This window comes from Nannospalax galili, unplaced genomic scaffold (genome assembly GCF_000622305.1).
Source record: "Nannospalax galili isolate Female #2095 unplaced genomic scaffold, S.galili_v1.0 scaffold559, whole genome shotgun sequence".
Lineage (NCBI taxonomy): Eukaryota > Metazoa > Chordata > Mammalia > Rodentia > Spalacidae > Nannospalax > Nannospalax galili.
Window position 1 is genome coordinate 1,038,239 of NW_008343479.1, and position 25,685 is coordinate 1,063,923.

Genomic DNA, 25,685 nt, shown 5'->3' on the forward strand with positions numbered 1-25,685 from the left:
TTTATGTGTCTTTGTGGTTTACTTTTTGGGTATGAAGAGCTGGTTTGTCTAAGCTTCTGGTTCTCTCTTTTGATTTTATATTTTTCTGGCCAGATTGATTTTTGTCTTCAGGTGTTCCGCGGTGGCCCAATTCCAATGTAGGTCAGAAGTTTTCAGAATTTCTCTTTAGGTCTGGAATCTTCTAAGAATGATTTTGGCCTCAGGAACTTGGGTGTTGGACTGACCTGAGATCCTGGCCGTGGCCGTGCCACGCAGGGATGCAAAGGCAGATGGGGTGGGAAGAAGCCCCAAGATTTCCCAGGGAGTGGATTGAGTAGCTGGGTTGTACTGGATGCAAAGGATCAGGGAGAGGAAAGGTAAGCCTCGGAGTCCCAGAAAGAGGCTGTCAGCCCCAGAAAGAGGCTGGCGGCTGTTGCAGGGCCATGGAAGTAGAGGGACGTGAGGGCGGGGCCAGATCCAGAAGCAGTGCTCCTGGGGCCCAAGGTAGGCACTAAGTTGGTCTGGGTGAAAAAGATCAGGAAGCAGTATTGGTTCCCCAAGGTGTCTGGGGACCCAAGACTAGGAATGGCGCAGGGCCCAAACCAGGAGCAGAGAACAGCGTGGGAGATGGAAGGGTGAATGAGGCCGGGGGAGTCAAGGCCTGGAGGGCTCCGCGATAGACCCACCCTCAGAGGCCTGAGAATAGGAGAGCAGGCCAGGAGAGTTAGCCGATGCTGCAGTTCCAGGGAAGCAGAGAGAGGTGAGGGTGGGGCCGGGTCCAGAGGCAGTGCTCCTGGAGCCCAAGGAAGGCACCAAACTGGCCTGGGTGAAAAGGATCAGGAAGCAGCACTGGCTCCCCAGGTGTCTGGGGCCCGAAGACTAGGAATGGCACAGGGCCCAAGCTAGGAGTAGAGATGGAAGGGTGAATGCGGCTGGGGGAGTCAAGGCGGGGAGGGCTGCGTGATAGACTTACCCCAAGAGAGGCCTGAGGGCTTGTTTTTATTTTTGGGACAGGCTTTTACTTTGCAGCCCAGGCTATCCTAGAACTCATTATGTAATTAAAGTTGGCTTTAACCCAGGGTATTCAACCAGTCTTAGCCTTCAAAGTGCTGGGATTGTAGGTGTGAGCCACCATGTTTAGCTTGAAATTACAGACTTTTAATCTACTAGACACTTAAAAATTGATGTCCTCTGTTTTTTAAGTCATTTTTATGAATAGAGTTTCAACATGTACCTTGTTCAGAATTCCAGATGTAAAAAAATGTGACTGTTAAATCCACCTAAATACAGATATGGTCTAGCACATCTGTGTTTGCCTACGTGTGTTGAGCTGGTAGCATAAATACAAAACTGTGTATTTCAACTTTGTATAGTAAGCATCTTAAATATTGCTGCATTTTCATGAAAGATTTTCATTTCAATACCTGCTTAATATTTCATTGAGTGGTTATTCATGTCTTAGTTAAGTATTCTATTATTTTAAAATTTTGTTTCGATTAGCACTTTGTGTATAAATTTGGCTTAGTTCCTCAGAAATCTCAAACAAGATGTCTGGGGATTGAAATGTCAGGGTCAGAGGCTAATATCTTAATGCTTATTAATATCTACTGATGAGAATTTTCTTTATGTAGTATTTGTATGACTTTCCCAGGAATATGTAAGTCATTTTATCCTTAATCATGTCAGCATTAAATATAGTGTTTCAGTATTAGCATTTTGTTGTTTACTATAAGGTCAAATATGTCTCTATACATTGCATGTCTAATAATTTTATATTTTATTTGAAAATAGTTTGTACTTTTAAGATTCCATTCATAGTAAGACAATACATTTTCATAAGCATTGTGAATACCTTTTAAAAGAGATTCTAGGTGCTGGAAAGATGGCTCAGTGGTTAAGAATACTTGTTCTTCCAGAAAACTGGGATTCAATTCCCAGCATCCACCTGGTGGCTAACAGTCATCTGTAACTCTAGTTCTAGGGTTCTGACACCCTCTTCCGGCCCCTGTGGACATTGCATGCACACAGTGCACTTACACACAGGCAGGTAAAATACATAAAATAGAAATAAATAAGATATTAAAAAAGAGGTTCTATAACTGTTCTGACTCATATAAAGGATCTTTTGAATAAATGGAAAGGCATACCTTTTTCCAAAGTGGAAATGTAGAGACTGGTATGTGGGCAATAGGTCCTCTAATCTCAGCACATTTTCAAGTCAATTGTTCTTGAATTTTAAATAAAATACTCTAAAATTGTCTTGATAATAAACAAGCTAAACACTCAAGAGGAAAAAATCCAGAGTAATGATGCACAAGGAACAGCTAGCAGAGATGAGGTAAAGCAATGGGGAAGTGCTGGTGTTTAGAGGGATCAAGACACTGCAGTATGATGCAGTGTACTCAAAAAGAAGCAGCAGTTCCTGTGGAGTACAGTATGCAGTCAGAAAAGCTCCATGAGGCATTTTGAAGAGGAAGAAATAGCCTCTTGGCATTGGGATAGTCACACAGTAGTGAAAGTGTTACATCAGTAATACAGGTCAAACAAAGTAAAATAAATTAAAAGTTAAAAATAAACAGGAAATTCTTAAGAAAAAGTTTCATTGTGGTTTTTAAATTTAAATTTTATTTTTAATCATTTGTGTGTGTGTTTGTGTGTATGTGTGTGTGTATGTGTGTTAATACTGGAGTCCACTAAGGCCAGAGGTGTCAGATCCCCTGGAGCTGGAATTACAGGTGATAGTGAGCCACCTGATGTCAGTGCTGGGAATTGAACTCAGGACTTCTAGAAAAGCAATACATGCTCTAACCACTGAGGCATCTCTCTGGCCCCTTATTGTGTTTTTACTAACCAGATACATCTTTTTAAGTTTAGCCCTGGTGTCCTCAGGCCTTTTCTGCAAAGAGCCAAGTCGTAAATATTTTAGGCCATGTGGTCCAACGCTCTCCTTTCTTGGTACTTAAGTCTACTACTATAGGGAGAAAGCATGAACAGATGATGTGTAATAGGTCAGTCAGCAGATGTCAAAGGGTCATAGGGCTGAGTCACTTTTCCCATACAGTTTCCCACAGTGAGTCACATGAAATTTTTTTTTAATGTTTTGGCAAACTCTGTTTTAAGGTAGTACCTCCTGGCTGTTTATTTTTCATTTTCCTAGGTGCTATTCAAGTTTCTCTCTCTCTCTCTCTCTCTCTCTCTCTCTCTCTCTCTCTCTCTTGCTTTCTCTCTCCCCTCCTGTATGTGTGTATATGTGTCTGTACACCTGCAGGCGTGCGCGCGTGTGTGTCAGTGTGTTGTTCAATCATTTGCTTATGGATGAGGTGTGCTCTTTTTTGAAGCACAGGCAGAGTTAGTTGATCCTTCTTATTTCGTCTCTCTGTCACCTGTGTCCCAGTTCCCTGTCCAGCTCTGGGCTATCTCCAACCCATTGTAGATCAAGCAAGTCCCATTTTGTCTCATGATATGTAACTTCTCCTTTGCCTTTGTGCTCTAGGGCCTGAGAGTTAGTATTCATTTCAGGTTGCCTGTTTCCTAGCCTGGCTGCTGGCCCAATAGGCTGAGGATAGAGACGTTTTGTCCTGTCAGTACTGAGCAGTTATATCTGTGTTTTATCCACTATCAAATCTCTTTCTAACTTCACTTGAACTGCTGGTTGCCTGGATGTTTTCTGAAAGACCCTTCCTTCCTTCCTTCCTTCCTTCCTTCCTCCCTCCCTCCCTCCCTCCCTGTCCTTCCTTCTTTCCTCCCCCTCTCCTCCTCCTTCTCTCCCTCCCTTCCTCCTCCTTCTCTTTTTCTTGTTCTTTTTGAGACAGGGTCTCCCTGTAGCCCCAGCTGACCTGGAATTCACTATGAAGACAGGCTGGCCTCCATCTTACAGAGATCAGCCTGCCTCTGCCTTCTGAGTGCTGGGATTAAAGGTGTGTACCACTATGCCTGGCTCCTGGGTATTTTCTGAACCTGCCTATTCCTGTTGGATGCTGAAATCCAGCTGTGGATGGCATCTGATTTTGTATTTCTGTCCATCCAGGTGAGCAAACCTATAGCTTGGCTGCTTCAAGGAACTGTCAATATTGTATTTCACTCCTGAGTTATTTCTGTTTTCCAACAGGTAGAACTGAGAAAGGGATGTTATCACTCGCTTGAGGCACCTAGATATTCTTTGTTTTAAAAAGAAAATTACTTTTAAAATTATGTGTATATGTGTGTGTCTGTGTATAGGTATGTATGTGTGAGTGCTGATGCCTGTGGAGTCCAGAAAAGGTCTTAGGATCTCCTGGAGCTGGAGTTACAGGCTGTTGTGAGCCACCTGATGTGGATGCTGGCAGCTGAACCTGGTTCCTCTGAAAGAATGGTGCACACTCTAACTGCTGAGCCAAATCTCCATTCCTATACACATCTGTGTGTGTGTGTGTGTGTGTGTGTGTGCATGTGGAGATAAAAGGTCATTATTGAGTGTCATTCCTCAGTGACTGTCCACTTTGCTTTTTGAGACAGGGTCTCTCACTTTGTCTTGTGCACACACTGACACACAAGGAACTCATTAATTACGGTCTGCTGGCCCACGAACGAATCCCAGGGATCCTTCTGTCTCCATCTTCCCAAGGATTATAAAATTATAATAAGTACGTGCCTCCATGTTTGTTTTTATTTTTTTTTTAACTTGGTTTCTTGGGATCCCACTCAGATCTTCATGCGTGGAATGCAAGCACTTTACTGATTGAGCTTTCTCTTTCACCCCAGATTTTCATAATAGGACCCATGTTGAGATTATTATTACTGAGGTAGAAATGTAATTTTCTTAGGGCCATGTCCCATGTCCTTGGTGTGTCATAGCTGAAATGTGTGTTCTGCCCCTCCCTGTAATCTTTCCATTATTGTGTGTGCTGCAGGAACTGAGAGGATGATGACAGAGCTCAGCTGGTTTCTCTTCTCATTTAGACATCAGTTTTTGTCACAGTTCTGTTAGCCATGTTTCCCCAGATTACAAAAACTTCAGACTACTGCTGTATTTACATTTCCTTTTGTTCCTAAGACTTGAGAAGCATTATTTGTAACTTTCCTTTGAAATTCCTTTGTGAATAATTTCCCTTTGTGTGTGTGTATGTGTGTGTGTATTAGATTTTTAAGTAAAATGCACTCGCATCTATTGTTTCACTTGATTTTCATATAGACCCATGTAATGAGTAACACACAGATTATTATTGTCCTTTATAGCTGAGGAAATCAAGGCCCAGTGAGCTCTGAAAGAACCAGTCAGGGCTCACTGCTGGCGCTGGTGTTCGAGCTATGAGTACACATAGTCCTGGTCCTCTTACCACCAGTTTTCATCTTGTTTAAAAACTGCTCCTACTTTATGTATTTCAGGAATTTTCTTTTGTTGAGACATGAATAAATTAGTGACTTTCTTGATATATCTAAGCACTGGGACATTTACCGATTGCATTTATTTATTTATTTATTTATTATTTATTTATTTGTTATTTTTTGTTCTCTGTCAGCCTGTGTACTTTTAAGAGAAGCCAGTGTGTGAAATTGTTCTCCTTCTTTTCAAACACTGAGGAGTTTTCAAAGCAGACAGAAGTGCTGAAGAGACTGGGTTGTTCTTCAGGCACTCTTACAGGTCTGGAAGACTTCTCTCCAAGGCAGTGAGGCTGTAGGTTCCCACAGATCACAGCATTTGGGTATCAGTGATTCCTTTTCCCCTTTAAGCTGTCTCAGGTCTGTGTGTGATATGGCCTTTGTGTCCTTACCTTCGGCTTTTAGGGAACTGAAAGTTCAGGAAGTGCTCTTAGGACTTGAATCCAAGTAAATTCCCTCATGAGCACAAAGGCTGAGTTGTGAATGTTAGAGATAAAGGGACTTTCACTGTGTATCCTTCTTACTTAGAGGACATGGTCAGTTACTGATCAAGCTCAGGGAGGAATGCTGAGATTAGAGTCATTCTTTCCTCTACTGCCATCTCCCTCATTACTGAGTACTTTGTGGGTTGAGTCTGACTCAGCCTGGGAATGCTGAGAGAATGGTCTGTCTGCTCTGTGCATGGCTCCTCTTCTTGAGGACACTGCTGTGCTCTGTACAGACATAGTATTTATTGGTATAATGACCCCATCTCTTGCTGATAAAATATCATTATTGCCCAGGAGCACAATAAAGTCTCAGAATCTTGAATTTTTTTAAATTAAGGTTTTCTGTAAGAAATAGACTAGTCTAGATATATAAGTGGAAGAGATTTAATAGAGAGTTTTAATACCTCAGAAACCATTGAAAGGACCACATGGAGCACATGCTAGACTGAATATCTGGTAGTGAACCCTAAAACTTCAGGTACTCTATTTTCTATAGCCAGGAGAGAAGAAACCTACCAGGCTTTCTCTTAACCGTTGATTCTAAAGAGTGTACCATAGTACTCTAAACCAGAAGTTAGAAATCCCTGAACAGAAAGGGGTGACTGGGCCCTGAGACAGGGAATCCAGCCCCCACCTCCATCACAGCCACTGCTTGACAATGTTCATGCTAAAGGCAGAATACGAGAATGTTAATGCCGAAGATCCCCATGTCCTCACCACCACGCTACCAACCGGAAACAGGTAGAGCTGCAGGAACATGACTTCCGCCTCATCACAACCTTCCAAATTGCAAGATGATGCATATATTTTGGCATGTTTTCTTTTGCAGTCCATCCTCACCTACACACTGGCCACTGTGATGTGGCACATTTGAGCGTTGATTCACTATATCTACCACAGTACATGTGAGGGTTCCTGCAGTTTGGGACTGACTTCCTTATGGCTGAGTGTGCAGTAAATTCTCAAATGAGGCTGGAGTCACAATTCTCTTCTATTAGAGCTCTAATTTTCAGTGTAATTTATTACATAACAGAGCAGAATGCAGCAGTTATACTTTTGGAAATCCCTAAAAGGGAATTTCCTGTGTATCAAAATATGCCATAAGAAGGGAAGATCCTGAACTGGTAGCGTACTCTACACTGTTTTAGTTTCAAGTATTTTGGAAAGTACTAGAAAGAGACATGGAGTATTCTAATCACTTCTTTCCCTGTCTGGGGGAGTTCCATCTTAAGCAAAGGTTACCAACTTCCCATCCTGTTGACCCCTCCCTACATTTTTCCTGTCCCCAGCCCTAAGTGCACACAGAATTTGATGTGGATATAGAATAAAATAGTATGTTTAAAAAATGTTAAATAGAAATGCTACCTGTTGACCTGTATTGGAGTTTTTGACTTCTTCCTTAATGTTTATGTAGCACTCCTTTAGAAATGTGGAATAATTGTTAAGAGTTCTGCCCAAGTATACCTTTGTAACTCTAGTGGACAAATTTAGACACACTTTTGATGCATTTTTTTTTGATGCTCCAAATTACAAATGAGGCAAACTCATTCTACATATAACAAAGTAGATATTATAGCCCCTGGCCGTACTGATAGTGGTTCAGTTAATCATAGAAAAGGTACAGTGTTGCTTCAGGAGAAAGAGGCTGTGTGAGCTGTCTAGTGAATAACAGTTTCTCTTGGATCTTGCTTCCTTCTACATTACTGGAATTTTCTCCTTTCTTTCCTTCTTTCTTAGGGGTACAGGCTCCTAGAGCAGGAAGCCTCTAACGTCTCCAAGTCCCTCTGCCCTCAGAGCAACTGCAGTCATAGTTCAAAGCATGAGAGGTCTTTAGCTCTCTGAAAACCTTGGATGAGGAGCTGACTATAACTCAGGCTTTACCTATACCAAGTGAAAAAAAACTCATCATCACGGTGCTTTAAGTAGATTACTATATATGTTATTAATTAAATTGAGACACATTTGAACAGGGTATTGTTAATAGATACAACAGGCATAACTTGAATGTACAGTTACTCTACTTATTAGGAGCCAGAGAGAATGGTATCTGGCATATGAACCACAATGTTTCAAAATCAAAACTTAACACTTTATATTCACAATTCTTCAAGGCTACTTTCCTGTTTGTGTAATAGTTACTGGCTGAGCAATGACAGTGGGATAGACTCTGCCTTGAGCACTTCAAAAACAAAGCAAAGGAAGGATTCACTCACAGTCACTGTTCTTTTTATTGCTGAGGAGTGAACTTGGTTCACAGCATACTGGAGAATTAAGGGTAGTGCTTTTTATGTGCCTACACAAGTTCAAGTGCGTTCTGTCAGTATACAAAGATTTAAATGCCTGAATAACTTTTTCTCAATCAATTTTTTCTATTTTGTAATTGGGATCTTATTTAACACTTAGCATGTAGAGAACACTTTTTTGGAAAGAAAACTTTGAGAGCTACTTGTTGGAATTCAGAATTCTGCTCTTCTTCTGAAGCTGGAAGGCTAGTTGGAAAATAGAAGTGAAAGAACTGGACTAATTAAATTTGAGACACAAGAAGATATAAACTATTCAGGAGACAAATTACGTTGTGTATTTGAAGGGCTCCTGTGCATTAGAGGTTTAGGGATTACAGAGTGAAAAAGTAAGACAGATGGTTCTTTTGGTAATAACTACCTGAGCTATGTGAAACTTTATACCACTTATCGCCTTTTGGCCATGGAGGAGATTGTCTTAAGATGTAATAAGTTGCATGTCATTGGATGCTCATGTGAAGTCACAGATAGTAGTTGGCTATCTTCATTTGAGTTCTATAAAAGGAGAAACAATTTAATAATTTCATATCTCATGGAAAATAAATGTCTATATTGGTGAATGTTAAATCACTAGCTACTACCTTAAGAGAGTCTAAAGTGTGTATGTATGTGTGTTTTTTTCTGGAATATTTGCCCAGTTGAGTATATTTTTCATACATTTCAGCTTTGTAGCTTAGTGATGAATAAAAAGCAAAATAAAAAGAAATGGAATCTCAAAAATATAGTTGCCTAAACAAGGCCTGCATAGTGATAACATCAGTCAACTTGTTGAGGTAGATGTTAGAAGTTTCTAACAAGGCCCCACTCCCAGATGAAGAGCTATAGCTTATGGCTGCTGAGAGAGGGAGAATCACTTTTTCTCTAGGGTCAAGCTCCCTGATAAGTTGTCTAATCTCACATGCGGTCTACCCTAACTGCATATACATATGAGCACCACTAAATGGACTCAGTAGGTTTTATATATATACATACATTTATATATATACATATATTTATATATATGACTATATATATGAATTAATGGTGGGAGTAGAGAGAGGAGTAGAAATGATGTAAATACAGTATTGCATGAAATTCTCAAAAAATAAAAGTATTAAAAATTTTTACAGGAGACTCAACAGTAATACTCTTAACTGAAAGAAATTTAAAAAGGTATAACATCCACTGCTGTGATCCTAAAATGCTCTGAAACCACCAGGTTCAGTTTTACTCAGCTGCCATTGGTCAATGCTTCATCAGATTCTGATGCCGTTTTGAAATCTTGAAATAAATGTAGAATAGTTTCCAACATGATTCAAGAAAAAGGTTGCCAGTTGAAAACGACTCCAATTGTTTTGCTATTAAATGTCTAATTGGAAATGGAGCCTTTCTTACATAGTTTGAGTTTATGACACATTCTAATGGATAAGCTTGCCTGGTTTTCATACCATTTCAAATACTGAGAAATAATTTGTCTACATTTTGAATTAAACAAAAATTATTTTAAGTCATATAATATGTACAGATGATTGCTTTTGTTGCCTAAAATTCTCTTCTGATCTTTGATGGTTGAAATTTTTTATTTTTATTACCCTCACCTCCACTTTGTTTTCTTATCTTGACTTTAAAAAATTAATTTAGCAATATACTTATATTTGTATCTTATTTTAAAACCAAAAATTCAAAGTCACAAATAGAGACACAGAATAAACCTCAAAGTTCAAGATAATAATAATATCTATATTCAGTGATATTAGCTTAAGTAAATTATGGTTTTCAAACTCAACTCCAAAGCTCTAAGGTAGTCTGTGTACAGTGGTTGTCACACAGGGTACAAAGGCATGTCGATAAGCATGAGTTTTGTGAGCAACCATGTGGTATTATCATACATAAATATACCAATAGCATTCACATAATAATAAAAAACTAAGTATTCCTACTTTTTCAAGTTGTTAGTAAGATGATTTTGTTCTAATATCCGTATTTTTGTTGGGATTCCAAAGTAAATTTGTATTAAAGAAAGAATATAAACAAAAGTATTAAAAATATTAAAAGTAATTAAAACATATCTCAATTACTAGTAAAATTCCATGGCCTGTCTAATGGGTATGGCAGACTTGTAAACAGGTAACTAAAACACAGTGTTTATGTGTTTTAATACAAGTTTGAACAAGCTGCCAAGGGAACACAGAGTGAGCAGCAATTAACTTGCAGACCTGCCCACTTATTGGTAGCTTTGGAAGAAGAGTCTAGATAACCATTAAAGAGACTTCTCAGCTTTATTAGAGATTATATTGTTGATTTTTCCCATCATCACTTTTCATCGACTTGCAAGGGCAAAATCTTTATAAATTAGATAGGCCTCATCTTGGGCTTATAAGTCCAGATTTCTACTTTCAGAAGTAGATTTCCTGAGCTCAGATAAACTATTGTTTGTCTTTATTCTTAGCCTTGTATAAAAACAAAACAGAATAGTCTGTTATTTGAGTCAGAGCCTGAGAAGAAACATCCTTAGGACCACATTGTTTTGAAAGTACAGGGTACTGCACAGAGGAATGTGCCATTATGTAGAACATAAAGTGTTATGGGAGGAAATTAATGAAAATCATTTTGTTAATTGAAGGAAACAGTTCTGAGAGAGATAATGTTTTCTCCATTTCTTAGTCAAATAGAACCATTGCTGTTTTTTAAAAATATTTTATTTATTATTTATTTATTTTTTAAAATTTTATGTGTATGAATGTATTGCCTGCATGTAGGTAAGTGTACCTGTGTTGTGCAATGCCCATGGGGGGACAAAAGAGGCCGTTGGATCCCCTGGAACTGGAGTTATGGACAGTTGTTAGCTGCCATGTGGGTGCTGGGATTTGAACCCAGGTCTTCTGCAAGAACAACTAGTGTTCTTAACTGCTGAGCCATCTCTCCAGCTCCTGAACTTTTGAATGTGACATAGAGTGAAATTTTGGGGCCCTTTGTCTTCTCTGCTAGCTTTCAATCTATGGGGTTATCATCCAACAAACAATAATTGATTTGCTTAGTGAAACTTCCCAGTACAAGTTTTCTTTAGAGGAAGAACTGGGTTTGAATCCTGCCTCTAACTGCTTCTAACAGCTCTATAGTAATAGACTAAGTTACTTCAGTTTCTCTCAATATTTGTTTGTTTACAAACAGTACTCCAATTAGAAGAAACACATTAGCTACCAACGTTTCTCTTAACTGTCCTCAGATTGCCCTGATTGTGTCAACCAAGTCTGTTATTTTTCCATGATTGATAAGAAAATGTGGTGACAGCATGCACAAGTCCTATGCAAGTTCAGACCAGACAAAATCAAGCATAGACTTAGGGAAGTGGGTATGAAACCCCAACCCAACCTAAAACACTTTTGGTGATTGATGGCTGCTTGGAGCAGGAGAGACTTTGTCTTACAGGGATGGGATTCTTACTGGGCCCAGTGGATGGACCCACACTGACGGATATTTGAAGACACAAATCAGACTCTACATTTTATATATCTGTCCATTAAATTGGATGGGGGGGAGGTGTGGCTAGGGGAGGGGGTCTAAATACATCAAACTGTGTTGTATGAAAATAACAAAAGTTCAATTAATAAAAAAACTGTGGCAAACCAAAGGCAAGCTAGCATTTGCTCCCGTCTCTTCCTCGCCTCCTGTGGAGTCCTGATCTTACAGTGCCAGTATTTCCCTGTGGAGCTGCCTGTTTCCTTTTCCAGTGACATGTGACTCTGTACTGAAGTACATTCTAGAGTCCTGCCTCCCCTATTGCCGATGTTGATGGTTACTTGCCAGGACCAGTAGGTCTTATTTTTACTGCTTCTTGGATCATATTGGATCCTCAAATGCAGCTGGGTTTTTCTGGCCAGGGGTATTGGGGACATCATAGTCTGGCCAGGGGTATCGGGGATATCATTCCATTCTTTTCTGTTGGGACTACCTCTATGTGTGGCAAGTTTTATGTCTTGATTCTTTGCCTCCCTTCACTCTGCTCTTCTCAGTATGGGGAATGGGAGTTCCTAGTAATAAGAACATAGTTTTATAAGAAACCTCAGTTGTCTCAGCTTGTAGTCTTGAGGAATTATGACACATGAAAGTTGGACTGAATGTTTGCAGATTTGAAAGCTTAAGTTTACAGATAAGGGGAGATACTGAGGTTCAAAGAGATCCAGGGGCTAAAGTTTAGAGTCATTTAGTGACTAAGAAATATGCCCAAGTGCTCTGCATCTAAGTCTAGCCCTGCTTTCAGTATTTCCAGGGTCTTTTAGAGAGCCTATAAAAAGGGTTGGCATTTCTGTGGAGTTTTTCTCTCTTTGCTCCTTCTGAGCAATGCCAGCTGTCCATGAAGAGAGTAGGGCGTTTAGCCAGTATCAGTCCAAAGCTGTCTATGTAGAAAAGTTAAGTGTGTAGACTGACAGTTGCAAATCTTATTTTCCCCTTCTGACTCTGTTTGACCTGATGCTTCTAAAGGACATGATTGTGTTTGCTGTTCAGCTAACAACTGTATGTAATGCTCAGCCTGCCTCATTCTCCTGCACTGCCTTCCCACGCTTTCTTCACATGCTGAAGCGTATCTGCTTCATAATTACACTGGTAGGGACCATTTAGAAAAAGGGTTGCTGTAAGTGCTTATTTCCTTGTGCATAGTGAATCTTGATTAATACCTTAGTAATCTCTAAGATTAATCCAAGACTCCCTCTCACAATGGGGAGGGTTGAAGAATCAGGGAAACAGTTGACAAGAGAGAAGAAAGTTGTGCTTCCTTCGATGAGCTGAGAGGAAAATTATAGATGATTTGGGATCTCCAGACCTAACTTTTGGTTGGCTTTTTACTAGTTTTATAGTCATAATCTATCATAAACTCATAAAAGCTTGTGAGCATACTTGTAGTTTGGTATTCCCCTAATCCAGCTGTATCACCTTCAGAGAAAGACATTATTTATTAGATCCCAGAGAACAAAAGCTGCACTCTAGGCTCATGGATAAGCTAGGACTGGAAGCGGGGCCTGATTTTGAAGATCAGACTTGCTCCAGCCAGATACTGGCAAGTAGAAAAGGATGATTAGGTACCCTAGATATGGAAGTACGCATCATCTTTTAATAGATAATTTGGTTGTGCACCAGTAGCTCAACTAAAGAGTGCTTGTCTCGCATGTGAGACGCTGCGGGATCAGTCCCTGGCACTGAGTGAAAAAGGACTCAAGGATGGAAGGAAGGAAGGAGGGAGGGGGAAGGGAGGGAAGAAAGGAAGGCAGTTTTGAATTACACTGAGATTTCCTCTTATCCCAGTCAAAATAGCTATCTTCAAGAAAACATAAACAATAAATGCTGGTAAGGATAGAGGGAAAAAGAAACCCTTACCCTTACACATGGCTGGTGCAAATATTAGTCCAGCCATAGAAATCAATACAGAGATTTTCAAAAAGCTCAAAATAGACCTTCTGTATGAGCCAGCTGTATCACTCCTGCTCCTGTACCTGCAGCATTCCAGGGCCACGCACAGTAGAGAAGCCTGCACATCCTTCATGTTCTTCACAATTCTGAAGTTATAGAATCAACCTTGGTGCCTCCCAACAGAAAGATGGATGAGTAAATATAGTTTCTAGATACAATGGGGTTTTTTCAGCCATAGAGAAGAACAAAATGGTCATTTTTAGGAAAATGGGTGGAACTAGAGATCAAAACTAAGATTCAGAAGGACAAATATTTTGTTCATAAACATGGAATAAAAAATACAAAAATGTGGAGCTCTCATTCCTAAATGGGACACATACGTCACACCCTATCCCCTCAAGGCTCAGAGATCATTGTAAAAGGGGGGGGGGCTAAGACTGTAAGAGCCAGAGGTGGTGGATGAATACAAGGAGACTGTGTGGTTTGGACACCGCAGGGTAATTGCACATATGAATCCACAGAGCTTATGACAGAATGCTCACAACCTGAACAAGCCCAAGCCAGATAAAAGCCCATCATGGCTAGGGGAGGTGGGCAAGAAGCCCCAGTTCCAGCCCCAGTTAAGGATCTGTTGGCAATTGAAAGCTGCTGGGAGAGGGAGAGTCAGTTTTCTTCAAGGATATGATGTCTGGTCCGTTGACCAGACTCCAAGGGAGGAACCCATACCCAAAAGCATTTGGGGGAACACAGATTAGATTTGATAGACCTTTAAAAAAGAAAACTAATAATAGAGGGCTTAAAGTCAGGTGGGGGTGTTGGAAGGTTGGAAGTGGAATAGGATCAAAATACATTGTATGAAATTCTCAAAGAATCAATAAAAATATTTAAAATAAATAAAAATATGAAAGTAGATGGGGGACTTTTGGGGAAGAGAAAGCAGAGCAGCAAGATGGGTGGGGCAAAAGAAAAGTACTAGGAAGGTTGAATCTGTTCAGAATATATTATATACATGTATGAAAGATATCACAATGAAATCCATTTTTTCTGTATAATTAATATAGGCTAACAAAAGTATGTAAAAGCAGTTTTATAATTCCAAGAAGGTGCTGACTTTTACATACAGATGCCAGTTAAGGAAAATCTTTCCAAGTTTTAGGAAGGCATTATTTAAATTATAAATGCTTGTTTTAATGAAGAAAATGTTGGAGAGGGACATGAATGTTCACCTTGTCTTCCATCAACTACTTCTCATGTTTAAATCAGAACCCCCCAATCATCAATTCCTATACCACTAAAATAGTGATGTTGATTTCTGTTCTTTCCATCAATATAATTAACCTATTCAGCAAATACCAGCTGGTTGTCTAGGGACTAATGTAATATGATCTTTACATTAATATGGATACTTCCGTTACTGACTTTCAATCCTAGAGTTAGACTGTTTCCATAGAGGAGCTAGGTTTGTATCTCATTGTTAGAATGCTAGCTTGCTATATGCAAGGCCCTGGGTTTCACCCCCAGAACTGCAAATTAAATAATTAACTACTATTATATACAGAAAGATTCCATGTGTTTATTGTGTAGATAGCTTTAGAAACTACTATTTGAAGCTTACAGCACTTGATGTTACATAATGTTATGTAATGATTGGTTGTTTTTAAACTTTAGTGACCAATATAAATGTTTATAGAATTAAATATTGAATTGTTTTGTTCTATTATGAATTGGCATTAAGATGCTTAGGTAGAAACCTCATGCCTTTGCAGGTATTAAATGTCTCTTAACCTGTAGCCCTCAGTTCTTTTACCTATACAGGAAAGTTCTTGGTCATTATACGGTCTTTTTGAATCATTTGCATTCTGTGTGTGTTTTAGTTTGGTCTGTTGAATGTTGACTTCATCAGTTTGTGGCTGTGGGCTCCTTATGGTTGGGTGTGAAGGAGCAGGGCAGAAAATGTATTATAACCACTAGAATCCAAGAGGTAGTTATAGAGATAACAGCCCAAGCTACTGCTTCTAGACAGCCACAGATTATGGGAAAGAATCCATGTTGAAGTTTCTTTAGCTTTGCAATTTTTTGGTTGTATATCCTAATTAATTTATTAGCCTCTTATAGCCTTACTTTTTTGGGCAGGGGAGGGCTGAGTTATTAGTGGTGCTAGAGATTGAACCTAAGGCCTGCTGGGCAAGTACTTTTCTACTGAGCAAGTCTCCAGCATCAGCCTTACTTGATTTTTAAAATGTGGAGCGTGATAGTGCTCCCTAATATGGCAATGGTATGAGCCTGTGGTCAATCACTTCGTATATAGAAAGCACCTAGGAAACACTTGCTATTTCTTGTCAATCTGTGAATTTGTTGTGCCTATATGATAGTTAGGGAGAGATGACACAGAGCAGCAGAGAAGGTGATCGGTGAAACTTGGGTTTTTTTTTACTTTCTTGCTTTGCTCTTGACCCAGTTCCTGAAGGAGCTGTGCCCAGGGCACAGTGGCCGTAGCTCCCTCCAGCATCAGGCATCTTGCTCAGATCAGGGCTGTTTCTCATGTTTTTCTCTCTTCTGATGGTGTTGCTGTATTTTCAGAGCCTCTGGGAGGATCTTGCCTTTCACTTCTTGCTTTCATGATAATTATAAGCCTACCTACCTAGATGCAGAGGAAGTAAGAGCAGGGTTAGGTATGGTCCAGGAAAGCCAGCTCTTATTCCTGCTTGTCTTTGGTTTTTCAATGGGTCTGTCTCTGAGCAGCCAAGGAGTCCCAACCGGTATATGCTAGTCTACCCATTCATCAAACTTGTAAGCTTTCCTCAAACCCATTTATCAAAAGGAAGTTTAAGATTTAGAGAAAGAAAATAACATAAAACATTAGAACTGTTTGGAAGTTTACAGGTGTTCAGTTTGCAGATGCACATTTTTCTTCTTAACAGTCACTTTAGAATAACTGAAACTCAAACTAGGACCAGAGGGACTCCATATTGTATTTATCACTTTCCTTGGAAACATTTTACATGGACTGATTTATTCCTCTCTCTTGATTTATTTCTGTGTTGTTATAGCATTCTCCCCCCACCCCCAGTGTGTGCCCACATGCTACATTGTACATGCAGAGGACAGCCTCAGGTGTCGGTCCTGCCTTTTGCCTTGTTTTTGAGGCAGGGTCTCAATATTGTGTTTCCCTTGTGGGCTAGCTGACTCATGAGCCTCTGGGCATTCTTCTGTCCTCACCCTATCGTACTGTAGGAGCACTGGTATTACAGATGCACACTACTGTGTCAAGCGTATGTGAGATTTTAGGATTAGACTCAGGTCCTTACACTTGCACAGCAAGTCCTTACCCACTGGGCATCTCCCTAGCTCTTATGTTAACTCTTGCTATTGCCTTTGCTTCAGTTACCCTCAAATATAATAGTGTTCAATGTCTTGGATTGGAGCTGCTCCTGCCAAGCTTGCTCTAGCTCTTTTGACTTATCTCAGCATTTTTCCATATCTTTTCTGTGTTACTTCCTTGTTCATTGAAAGCAGATGAATATAACTCCCTCAGACTTTATACTCCTTGAATAAAGCAAGACAGTCGGATTCATTGGGAGCTCTAGTGATAGGCATATATAAGTTCATTTGTTCATTAAATGAATAGGTATTTTTATTGAGTTCTTACCATGTACTAGACCTTGGGATTGTAAAATGATAAGTACTTCTACTCTCAAGAGTTTACTCTACTCTTGAGAGTTTACTCTGGGATGTGGGTGTGGTGCCAGGCAGAGTTGCCTTTGATGAGTGTGTGGTACCTGGATGCTGGGTGCTGTCACGTGCAGGGGCCTGATATGCACCCTGAACTGAAAGACTGTGCACAGGTTTACATCGCCAAGGAGTAGTAGGAAGCAATTCCCAGGATAACGATGTGCTGTAAATGAGAAATTACTTTTCACTGAAGGATACCTTGGTTGAATGGGTACAGTAATAAAGCCTAGAGCAAAAGATGCATTTCTTGCAAGATACAAATGCTGTCACATCATCTTAGAAGATGTATTATCATATAAAGCATTAGAAATATGTGTAGTGTCTGTTATTAAAGGAAGTGTCATTATTTCTAGAAGACTTTTCAATGAATTCTGATAAACCAGTAAGGATTAGATTATCCAAGATCATTATTAAGCAAATCTTGACAGTGGAACCTGTAAATCAAAGCCTGATAATTGATAAGTCAAATGAACAACAAAACTTCAGAATGATCTTGTGATCATATGAACAAATATCCTACATAGAAATGCATAATTATTTCATTAGTATATCAAAGCACTACAATTGTGATTTAGGATTTTTCTAGGATTGTAAAGAATTGAAATTCATTAGCAAAATTCATTATATGATTAAATTAAGAGAAGTGAAGACATTCTGTGAATGGAGGGGAAATAAAGACTCCACACAGTTGTCAGTGGAGGAAAGCTGCAATTGTTTTACCACTCCTGCAGAAAATATTTTTCAGAGGGTCTTGGCTGGTGAGATGACCTGGGAACTTCCAAGTTATTGGAACAGGCTGGCAGTTTGATAAATTGCTTTCTTTTAGACTACTGGTAGTATGAGAAAGTCCCAGAAGAGCCTAGGAAAGAGATTAACCTGCTACTCCCTTTGGGAGGAGTCATTCACAGAGCCAGACATTTGAGCTGGGCAATACAAAAATCCTGGGTTTGGTAGACTGTGAAGGACGGGAAATGGCACTGTTAGTTGTGGGCACACTAGAAGTAAGGGGCTAGAGCACAAGAGCTCATTGATAAACTCTGGAACATTGTTGGCATGTAGAAGAATGGTGAGGGAAGATTCTGCAAAGGTCATTTGTAAAAGATGGGGTCCTTTCTGGAGATCAAGATGGAAGTGCATCCCTAGCAGAAGGCAGCCTCAGGATAATTCATGGTACCATGGGTAGCAGAATTGACTGTGCAGCCAATGGTTCTCAGGATAATTCATGGTACCATGGGTAGCAGAATTGACTGTGCAGCCAATGGTTCTCAGGATAATTCGTGGTACCATGGGTAGCAGAATTGACTGTGCAGCCAATGGTTCTCAGGATAATTCATGGTGCCATGGGTAGCAGAATTGACTGTGCAGCCAATGGTTCTCATATGGGTGCTTACGCTTCCAGTTTTAAGACTCTCAGTAGGTGCCTGTTTATATATATATGGTATAGCTGAACAGCTCCACATGCCACAGTCATTAAGTAGTACAGGATTGCTCTGGAAATTTGAATCATGTTTTAGAAACCCTCGCTTTTATATTAACCTGCTTTAAAAGCTTTTAGTTTGGAATAACTTTGGGTTTACAGAAGAAGTACAAGGACAGTATTAACCCATTTAAAGTTGTACTATTAAAATTTATACTGCCAATATGCATAGTGCATTAGCTGTTTTAAGTCTTCTTTCATCTCATTTATTCCTAGTTTATATTCACATTAGTCATGTTGAAACCAAAATAGGTACTTTTATCCAAGTTCAGGAAAAGAGAGACTCAATTAAAAACAAAAACAAAATTTGTGTTTCTCCATCCTGAGAGATGGGTACTTAGTTTGGGTACTTAAATTTCTTTAAATGATTCCAAATGTTAAAGCAGATGTAAGAACTCTGAGCAAAACAGACATTTATTGATTGTTTTTCCTTACTAGTTTTGTGGCATGCTTTTGTGGTGATTGAAGGATATCTAAAGTGTGAGCCATACTTACAGTATACATGTGCGTGCACATATATGAAATACGCAAGGGAGGAAAAGAAGGGCCCTGCAACCAGGGGGAAACCAGTGTCATCATTGACTTGGTGACTCAACTTAGAGTCTTCCCCATTGGTTTCTGTTATCTTCCTCTGTGAACAGAACACCTGTTTCCTCCCATGTAAGATGGTCATATGATTCTTAATCACTTTCTGTGAGATGGAATTTTCTTTCCCCCTTAGTTTCGATAGCGCTTAATTGTATAGGCACACAGTACTTAAGTGTTATTTTATTGGTTGTCATAAAAGCTCTGTGAGTTAAGGAGGAGAGGGATTTCTAAATCTTAATTTTCACCATGTAGCATCAGAAGGGGTTCCTGGTCATGCTGCTGGTCCATGGTGTTGACACATGTTAATTCCTAGCAATGCAGTGACTGAGCTTCCTCTTCTACAGTCTCTCTGTTGCATACTGAGGCCTTCATTTGTTTCTGCATTTTCTGTGCTTTGTCTTTACAGACACCTGGAGGTTAATCATGCAGTCCTCTTAATTAATTCAGTTCAATTAATAAATTACTAGGTGAATTTGGGGCTGGGAGTGGGTGTAGGGCACCTTCCGGGCCTTGCTGTGCTGGAGAGCTCTCATAATCAGGCCTGGAGAGCCCTTAGCAAGTCTGTGAGGCTCTTCTCCAGTAGGCATGCTGCCTGAAACAGTGATTGGCATGTCCTGACAGAGAATTCATTCTCCTTTCTTGACACAGTATGGATAATCTGATCAGAATAGTGTCTGTGCTGGACTGCGTAGCCCCCATGTAGTTAGAGTTAAGTTTTTCATAAATTTCCAGCTTGGTAACACCTCAGTATAGCATTTGATTTCTTTGACAAGCAGGGCCAACCTATGTTTGCAGGTGTTGAATATTCTATTCCTTCTCCTGTAAATGTCAGTATTTTTTCTCAGCATTTTGGCAAGCAGTGCACCTGTCCTCCTCCTTTCCAAGCATCTCCGGAGGGTGAGCCGAGCTGGTCTTGCAGAGGGGACATTATAAAGCATGCTGTCATGTATTAGTTAACAGAATAAACCTCAGTGTTTCCACAGTACCTGTGGAATAAGTTTAAACTCCTCAGGTGTGCAGAGCTGTCTCCTTGGTTCTGTCATACATTTCTGGTCTTGGGCCAGCTTCTTCCTCCTATGCCCCTCCAACCACACTAAACATGAGTGCTGTATATGTTTCTACCTATGTAATTTTGCTATGTTTTTCAGGCTCAAACTCTGTGCAACACCCAATCTGAACATCTCACCAATGCAGTTCTCTTGCTTCTGCTCCCAGCAAGAAGTAATCTTATCTTTTTTGAATCCCAGCAACATTTAAAACAATTTTTTACTTGGGTGACTTAACATCTCATTAAGTATCACCGTACACTTGGTATGGTAGTTATTTTAATAGATTACTAATAGGATTGAAGTTGTTCCATTGTCGTGCATAGAAACGTCTTCAAGTTAGGAACCATTTCGTATTCATGTCTGTGTCTCTGAGTGCAGGGAATTAAATAGGTGCTTAGTGGAAGAGGAGTGTCCAAGTATGAGGGACTTGTCTCTTCTTTCTATTCTTTTTCCCATTCTCCTTTTTGGCACCTTTTCTTCCCTTTCATAATTCTTCGTTCCCTCCGCTTTTCTTTTTTCTTATTCCTTTATCCTTATTTGTTGCCTCTTTCCACAGATCTTTATAAACATTTGCTACATGTGGATGCAGATGAAATGGCAGTGCCGTTTAGTATGGAAATTTCATTTTTGTGTCACTGTACAATTAGTGTATATGTTTTTCTAATTGCAGAGTTCAACAATGTCTCACCCATCTTGGCTGCCTCCCAAAAGCACTGGTGAGCCTCTTGGTCATGTCCCTGCACGGATGGAGACCACCCATTCTTTTGGGACCCCCAGTATTTCAGTGTCTACACAACAGCCACCCAAGAAATTTGCACCAGTTGTTGCTCCAAAACCTAAATACAATCCATACAAGCAGCCTGGAGGAGAGGGTAAGTTCTGCTGTCTGGAGTATGTCGGGGGGAGGGGGGCGATCAGTAACAGAAGTAATTTACAATATAGCGTTGTATTGGAAAGAGTTTTTTCAGTATATATACCATAATTTATGAACTGTCAAAGGTTAATGAGCTCCCAAATATCATTTAGGCCAACCACCTCTTTAGAAGCAAAGGGAGCAAATCCTCAAAGATTTGGATGACTGGGGTTATACAGTGTTAAATAGGAAGAGTGCCCCAACTAGAAACGTGACTTGTTCATGCATAGCTCGGAGCCAAATCTGTAGCCTTGTCTCCTATCCCTAGCTTATTCTCTTGTGGGGATGTCTCCTGCCCAGTGGTCCTCCCTGTTGCCATCAGATAAGTGCTAAAATGTCTCTAAGCAGTAGGTCTAGTGAAAAAATCATAGGACTTGAATCTAATAAGGTGCCTAGAACTATGTTGCTTTCTAACTTATCTCTCTTCCCTTAAGCTGCTGTGGAATAACATTGTCTGGAGAGCACTGTGAAGCCTGTACTTGTTGAAACTTACAAATAGTTTCAAGTGAAACCTTAGTTTCGGGGGTTTTATGCTGAAATGCTCTTAGATGTGAATCCACCCCCTGAAGTTTGGAAACCCTACCAGGTGCCACACCCTTAAAAAAAAGTAACTCTCCTCCCAGGGGCCATCAACTGTCAACAGAGCCTCAGCTAGGGCTGGGGATTTTTGCTCACCTCCTCCATTCATGCTAGGGTTTTTTCTGTCTTGGGCTTGTACAGGTCTTTTTCATGCTGTCACAAATACTGTATGTTTATATGTACAACTGCCCTGTAGTGTCCAGACAACAGTTTCCTTCTATTCATCTACCACTTTTGGCTCTTAGAAGATTTCTGCCCCCTCTTCTGCAATGATCCCGAGCCTTAGGAGAGGATGTGATGTAGGTATCCTCTTTCAGGCTGAGTTCTCCACAGTCTTAGTCTCTGCACATTAACCATGTGTGGGTCTCTGTGTTAACTACCATCTGCTGAAAGAAGACGCTCCTCTGGTGAGAGCTGAGAGATGCACTTATCAATGGGCATAAGATAAATCATTAGGAGTCAATTAAATACTATGTTTATCAGAACAGTAGTAGTAGGTTCTCTCTACAGCTTGTGATCTGTCTAGTCACAGGTTCTTAACCCTGATAACAGTACCAGGTATTGGGTCCATCTTGGAAGTGGACCATTCACACTCAGGAAACAGTAACTTACAACCAATTTGCAGAAGACTGTGAGACTTGCAGTAGATGAGAAGGAAAGATGTGGTCTAAGGAGAGTTAGCCTGGTTTTCTCCATTTTCTGCCTCATCCCGCCTTAAAAAAAATGCTGTTTTCTCTCCATATTTTTTTCCATTGCTTTCTGAAAGACATTGGCATGTTCATTTCAGCAATATTTCATAGTCCATGGTATTGCTCCGACTTTCGTGTTTCTTCCTAGTCTCCCTGCACTCCTAGCAAATACTCTATTAGTGTATTTGTGTTTTAGGACTGTTGTCTGAAACCTGGTACTGTTTCCACCTTGTGTGTTCACTAAGGTCTGGCAGGTGTCCATCTTGTGTAAGGTGACTGAATGCTTAGAGAGTGTGGTAAGACAGACTGGGCCTCAGCACACCCAACAGTGTCCTTTGGGGGTGTTTAAGTGACTCTTCTCCAGAAAAGGCCTTGCCAAAGCATGAGAAAGCTGCTCTGGAAAAGAGTACAGGAAGGCCTTGTGCTCCCTCATCCCAGGGAGGGCTTGAAGTTTTATTACCCTTGAAAGAGACTGCATCTTTGCAAAACATCAAGGCTTTGCAAACTGATTTACTTTGGCTCATCATCCTCTAGTGATTGTAGGACTTGGGTTATGACAAAGAACCTCTTGTACAAGAACAGGAAGAGCCATGTATTGATTTCCTCCTTGTTTTCTTATCATTTTCTTTTGTTAGTGAGGGGCACTGCTGGTTTCTTAACTTTGGAGAGAACTCAAATGGACTTCCTACCAATAGGAAGAGAATAAAGGCATGGTAGTTACCAAGAAAGAGACCATGTTGAAGAAGCCTTAGTGGGTGTGAGAGTCCATTACATGCCTGGAAGTTAGGGTGCATGCAGATTCTATATTAAAAAGGCTGATAACAATGCATGGGCCATCAGCCTTGCATTGAGAAGAGAAATAAATGCTGGTATCTCTTTGAATTAATTCACTGGGAATGCCATGACGCTCAGTGAAGCAGTATCATGGCTGGTTCCCTTGCTGTGATACCTCTGCCTATACACAGTATGGCACACCCACTGATTCTTCAGACACAGTGATCAAAACTGATTTCTTTGCATGCACCATCCCTCTTCGTCCCTTTTTACATTGCTTCTGCACTTGCTTCTGTTGTCTGTTGGAATCTTATTTGTATCATTTTCCCACAGAGGTGCAGTGTAGCCTAAATCACACAGGACCACTTCCTTCTCTATAGCTATTGAATTTCTATTTTTACTATTACTCCTGCTTATGTGTGCCATTTATCAAACATATAATATACGCCGGCCACTACATTCTTCCATTCTTACTATTACTGCCTTTTCATAAAACCCCAGGAAATGGTTTATACTGGCACAGAGAAATTGAAGCTCAGGTATAATTTGGGGGCCATTGCACTTCTGTGCTGAGGCTGCAGTACAGATGCAGCGTGTGTCCTCAAGCTGTGGCTTTCAGTTGCCCTTCTCTCCTTTACCCCTTCCATGTACTTTTCGGTCCGGGAGCTGTTTAAACACAGCCACCTTCAAGTTACCAATTACATTTCTAACATTAGTATTATGTCTGTGATTTCTGGGGTTTGCTTTCTTACTTTTTAATTCTGACTGTGAAAGTAGAAAAGTACCCATATATTTTCCACATCAGCCTATAGTTACGATGCCCATATGTTATAATTTTTTTTAAATAAAATACTGTGCTAATAACCTTTGTCTACAGGACTTTGGCATGTCTAAACTGGGCATGTCTTTTCTCTGTCAGTAGTTCTTTAAGCCTTAAACCCTTTGATTCCCTGTTCTCCTTTTCTTCACTTAATTTAAGAAGAATTTTTTGGCCAGGTGTGGTGGCTCACACCTTTAATCCCAGCGGAGGCAGAAGTAGGCAGCTCTCTCTGAGTTCCAGGCCAGCCTGGTCTACATAATGAGTTCCAGACCATCCTAGTCTACATAGTGATTTCCAGGCCAGCCTGGTCTACATAGTGAGTTCTGGGCCAGCTGGGGCTGCAGGGAGACCCTGTCTCAAGAAAACGAAACAAAAACAAAAATTAAAAAAAAAGAATTTTTGTTTCTTCTACTGTTTTGAATGTTCTTAGATTTCTAAATACCCTCTGTGTCCAAGGCTTTAAGTTGTGTCCTTGTGTATATGTGTGTTTGTGTGTATGCTGTTTTGTGGTCTTACAGATTGCATACTGTTTACTATATATATGATTTTTGCAAAAATTTTTGGTATGTTTATCACCTCTACTAATTAACATGAAGTAAATTTTTGTGCTTCCTCCTCAAATATGTGTTTTTTTTTAATTTGTTGATTTTTTTTGTGTATATCATACAGAATATCACACACAATCTTATTCATCTATATACCCACTAATCATGTGGTTATTAAATAAAAAAGTTTTGGTATGTATTTATGATTATTTTCCTACCAACTTTTATGCTCATAAGGAAAATGAAATAATGCATTTTTCTTCTTGTCTTTAAAGTACTACCCTCTAGAATTATTTATCCTGTAATCCCACTCCTTTTGCTACCTCTGTCTTAAGAACAACTAAAGAAGCAATACGGTAAAACAAAATCCATGGAACCTTAAACTTGATTGTGTGACAAGGTGTAGTTCCTTTTCTGTTTTCTGTAGATAGTAAAGTATATGCACTTTCCTGCTTTCTAAGATATTGTTAGCTTGAACTGGTTTTGAAAGTTGTGCTATTAGACTGAAAATTAGACTCTTGACTCCCCCAATAGTTTCAATGATTGCAATTTGATTTTTTTTTGTCCTTCATTGCAGTTGATACACATAATAATTTGGAAAGTTGGCAAGCTTGAGTTTTCTTGTAGCCTAAAATTATCTTTCTGTAATCTCTAAAATTCCATTTATAAAACATTTTTATAGTTGAAAAGTGAATCTGTCGAGTACCAATTCACACTGATCATTTGGTAGAACCCTTTGTATGGGTACAGCCCTGCTTTGCTTACTCAGCACTTCCATTGCACTGTTTTGTTTTCAATTTTCAGAGGATTATTTTTACTGTTGCTTTCTCAGGCAGACAGAACAGATGTTATTTCCATTTTCCTGATTGCTAGGCCACCAGAAGTAAAGTGAAAGAGCTTATTAGGGAATCATGTAGAGGGGATGAGGATATAGATCTGTACCTAGTGCACATGAAACATGGGTGGAGAGAGAGAGAGAGAGAGAGAGAGAGAGAGAGAGAGAGAGAGA

General features: G+C 39.9%; 1 protein-coding gene across 10 annotated transcripts in view; it reads left to right on the forward strand.

The window, feature by feature from the left end:
* Lpp (LIM domain containing preferred translocation partner in lipoma) overlaps window positions 1-25,685 on the forward strand; it is a 684,300-nt gene that overhangs the window by 223,441 nt on the left and 435,174 nt on the right. For all 10 annotated transcript variants that reach the window (XM_029566751.1, XM_017799795.2, XM_029566752.1 and 7 more), the window contains one exon: window positions 21,027-21,228. In XM_029566751.1, coding sequence (XP_029422611.1) covers window positions 21,036-21,228 — 193 coding nt within the window. In that variant the 5' untranslated portion in view covers window positions 21,027-21,035. The remainder of the gene's footprint in view (window positions 1-21,026; window positions 21,229-25,685) is intronic.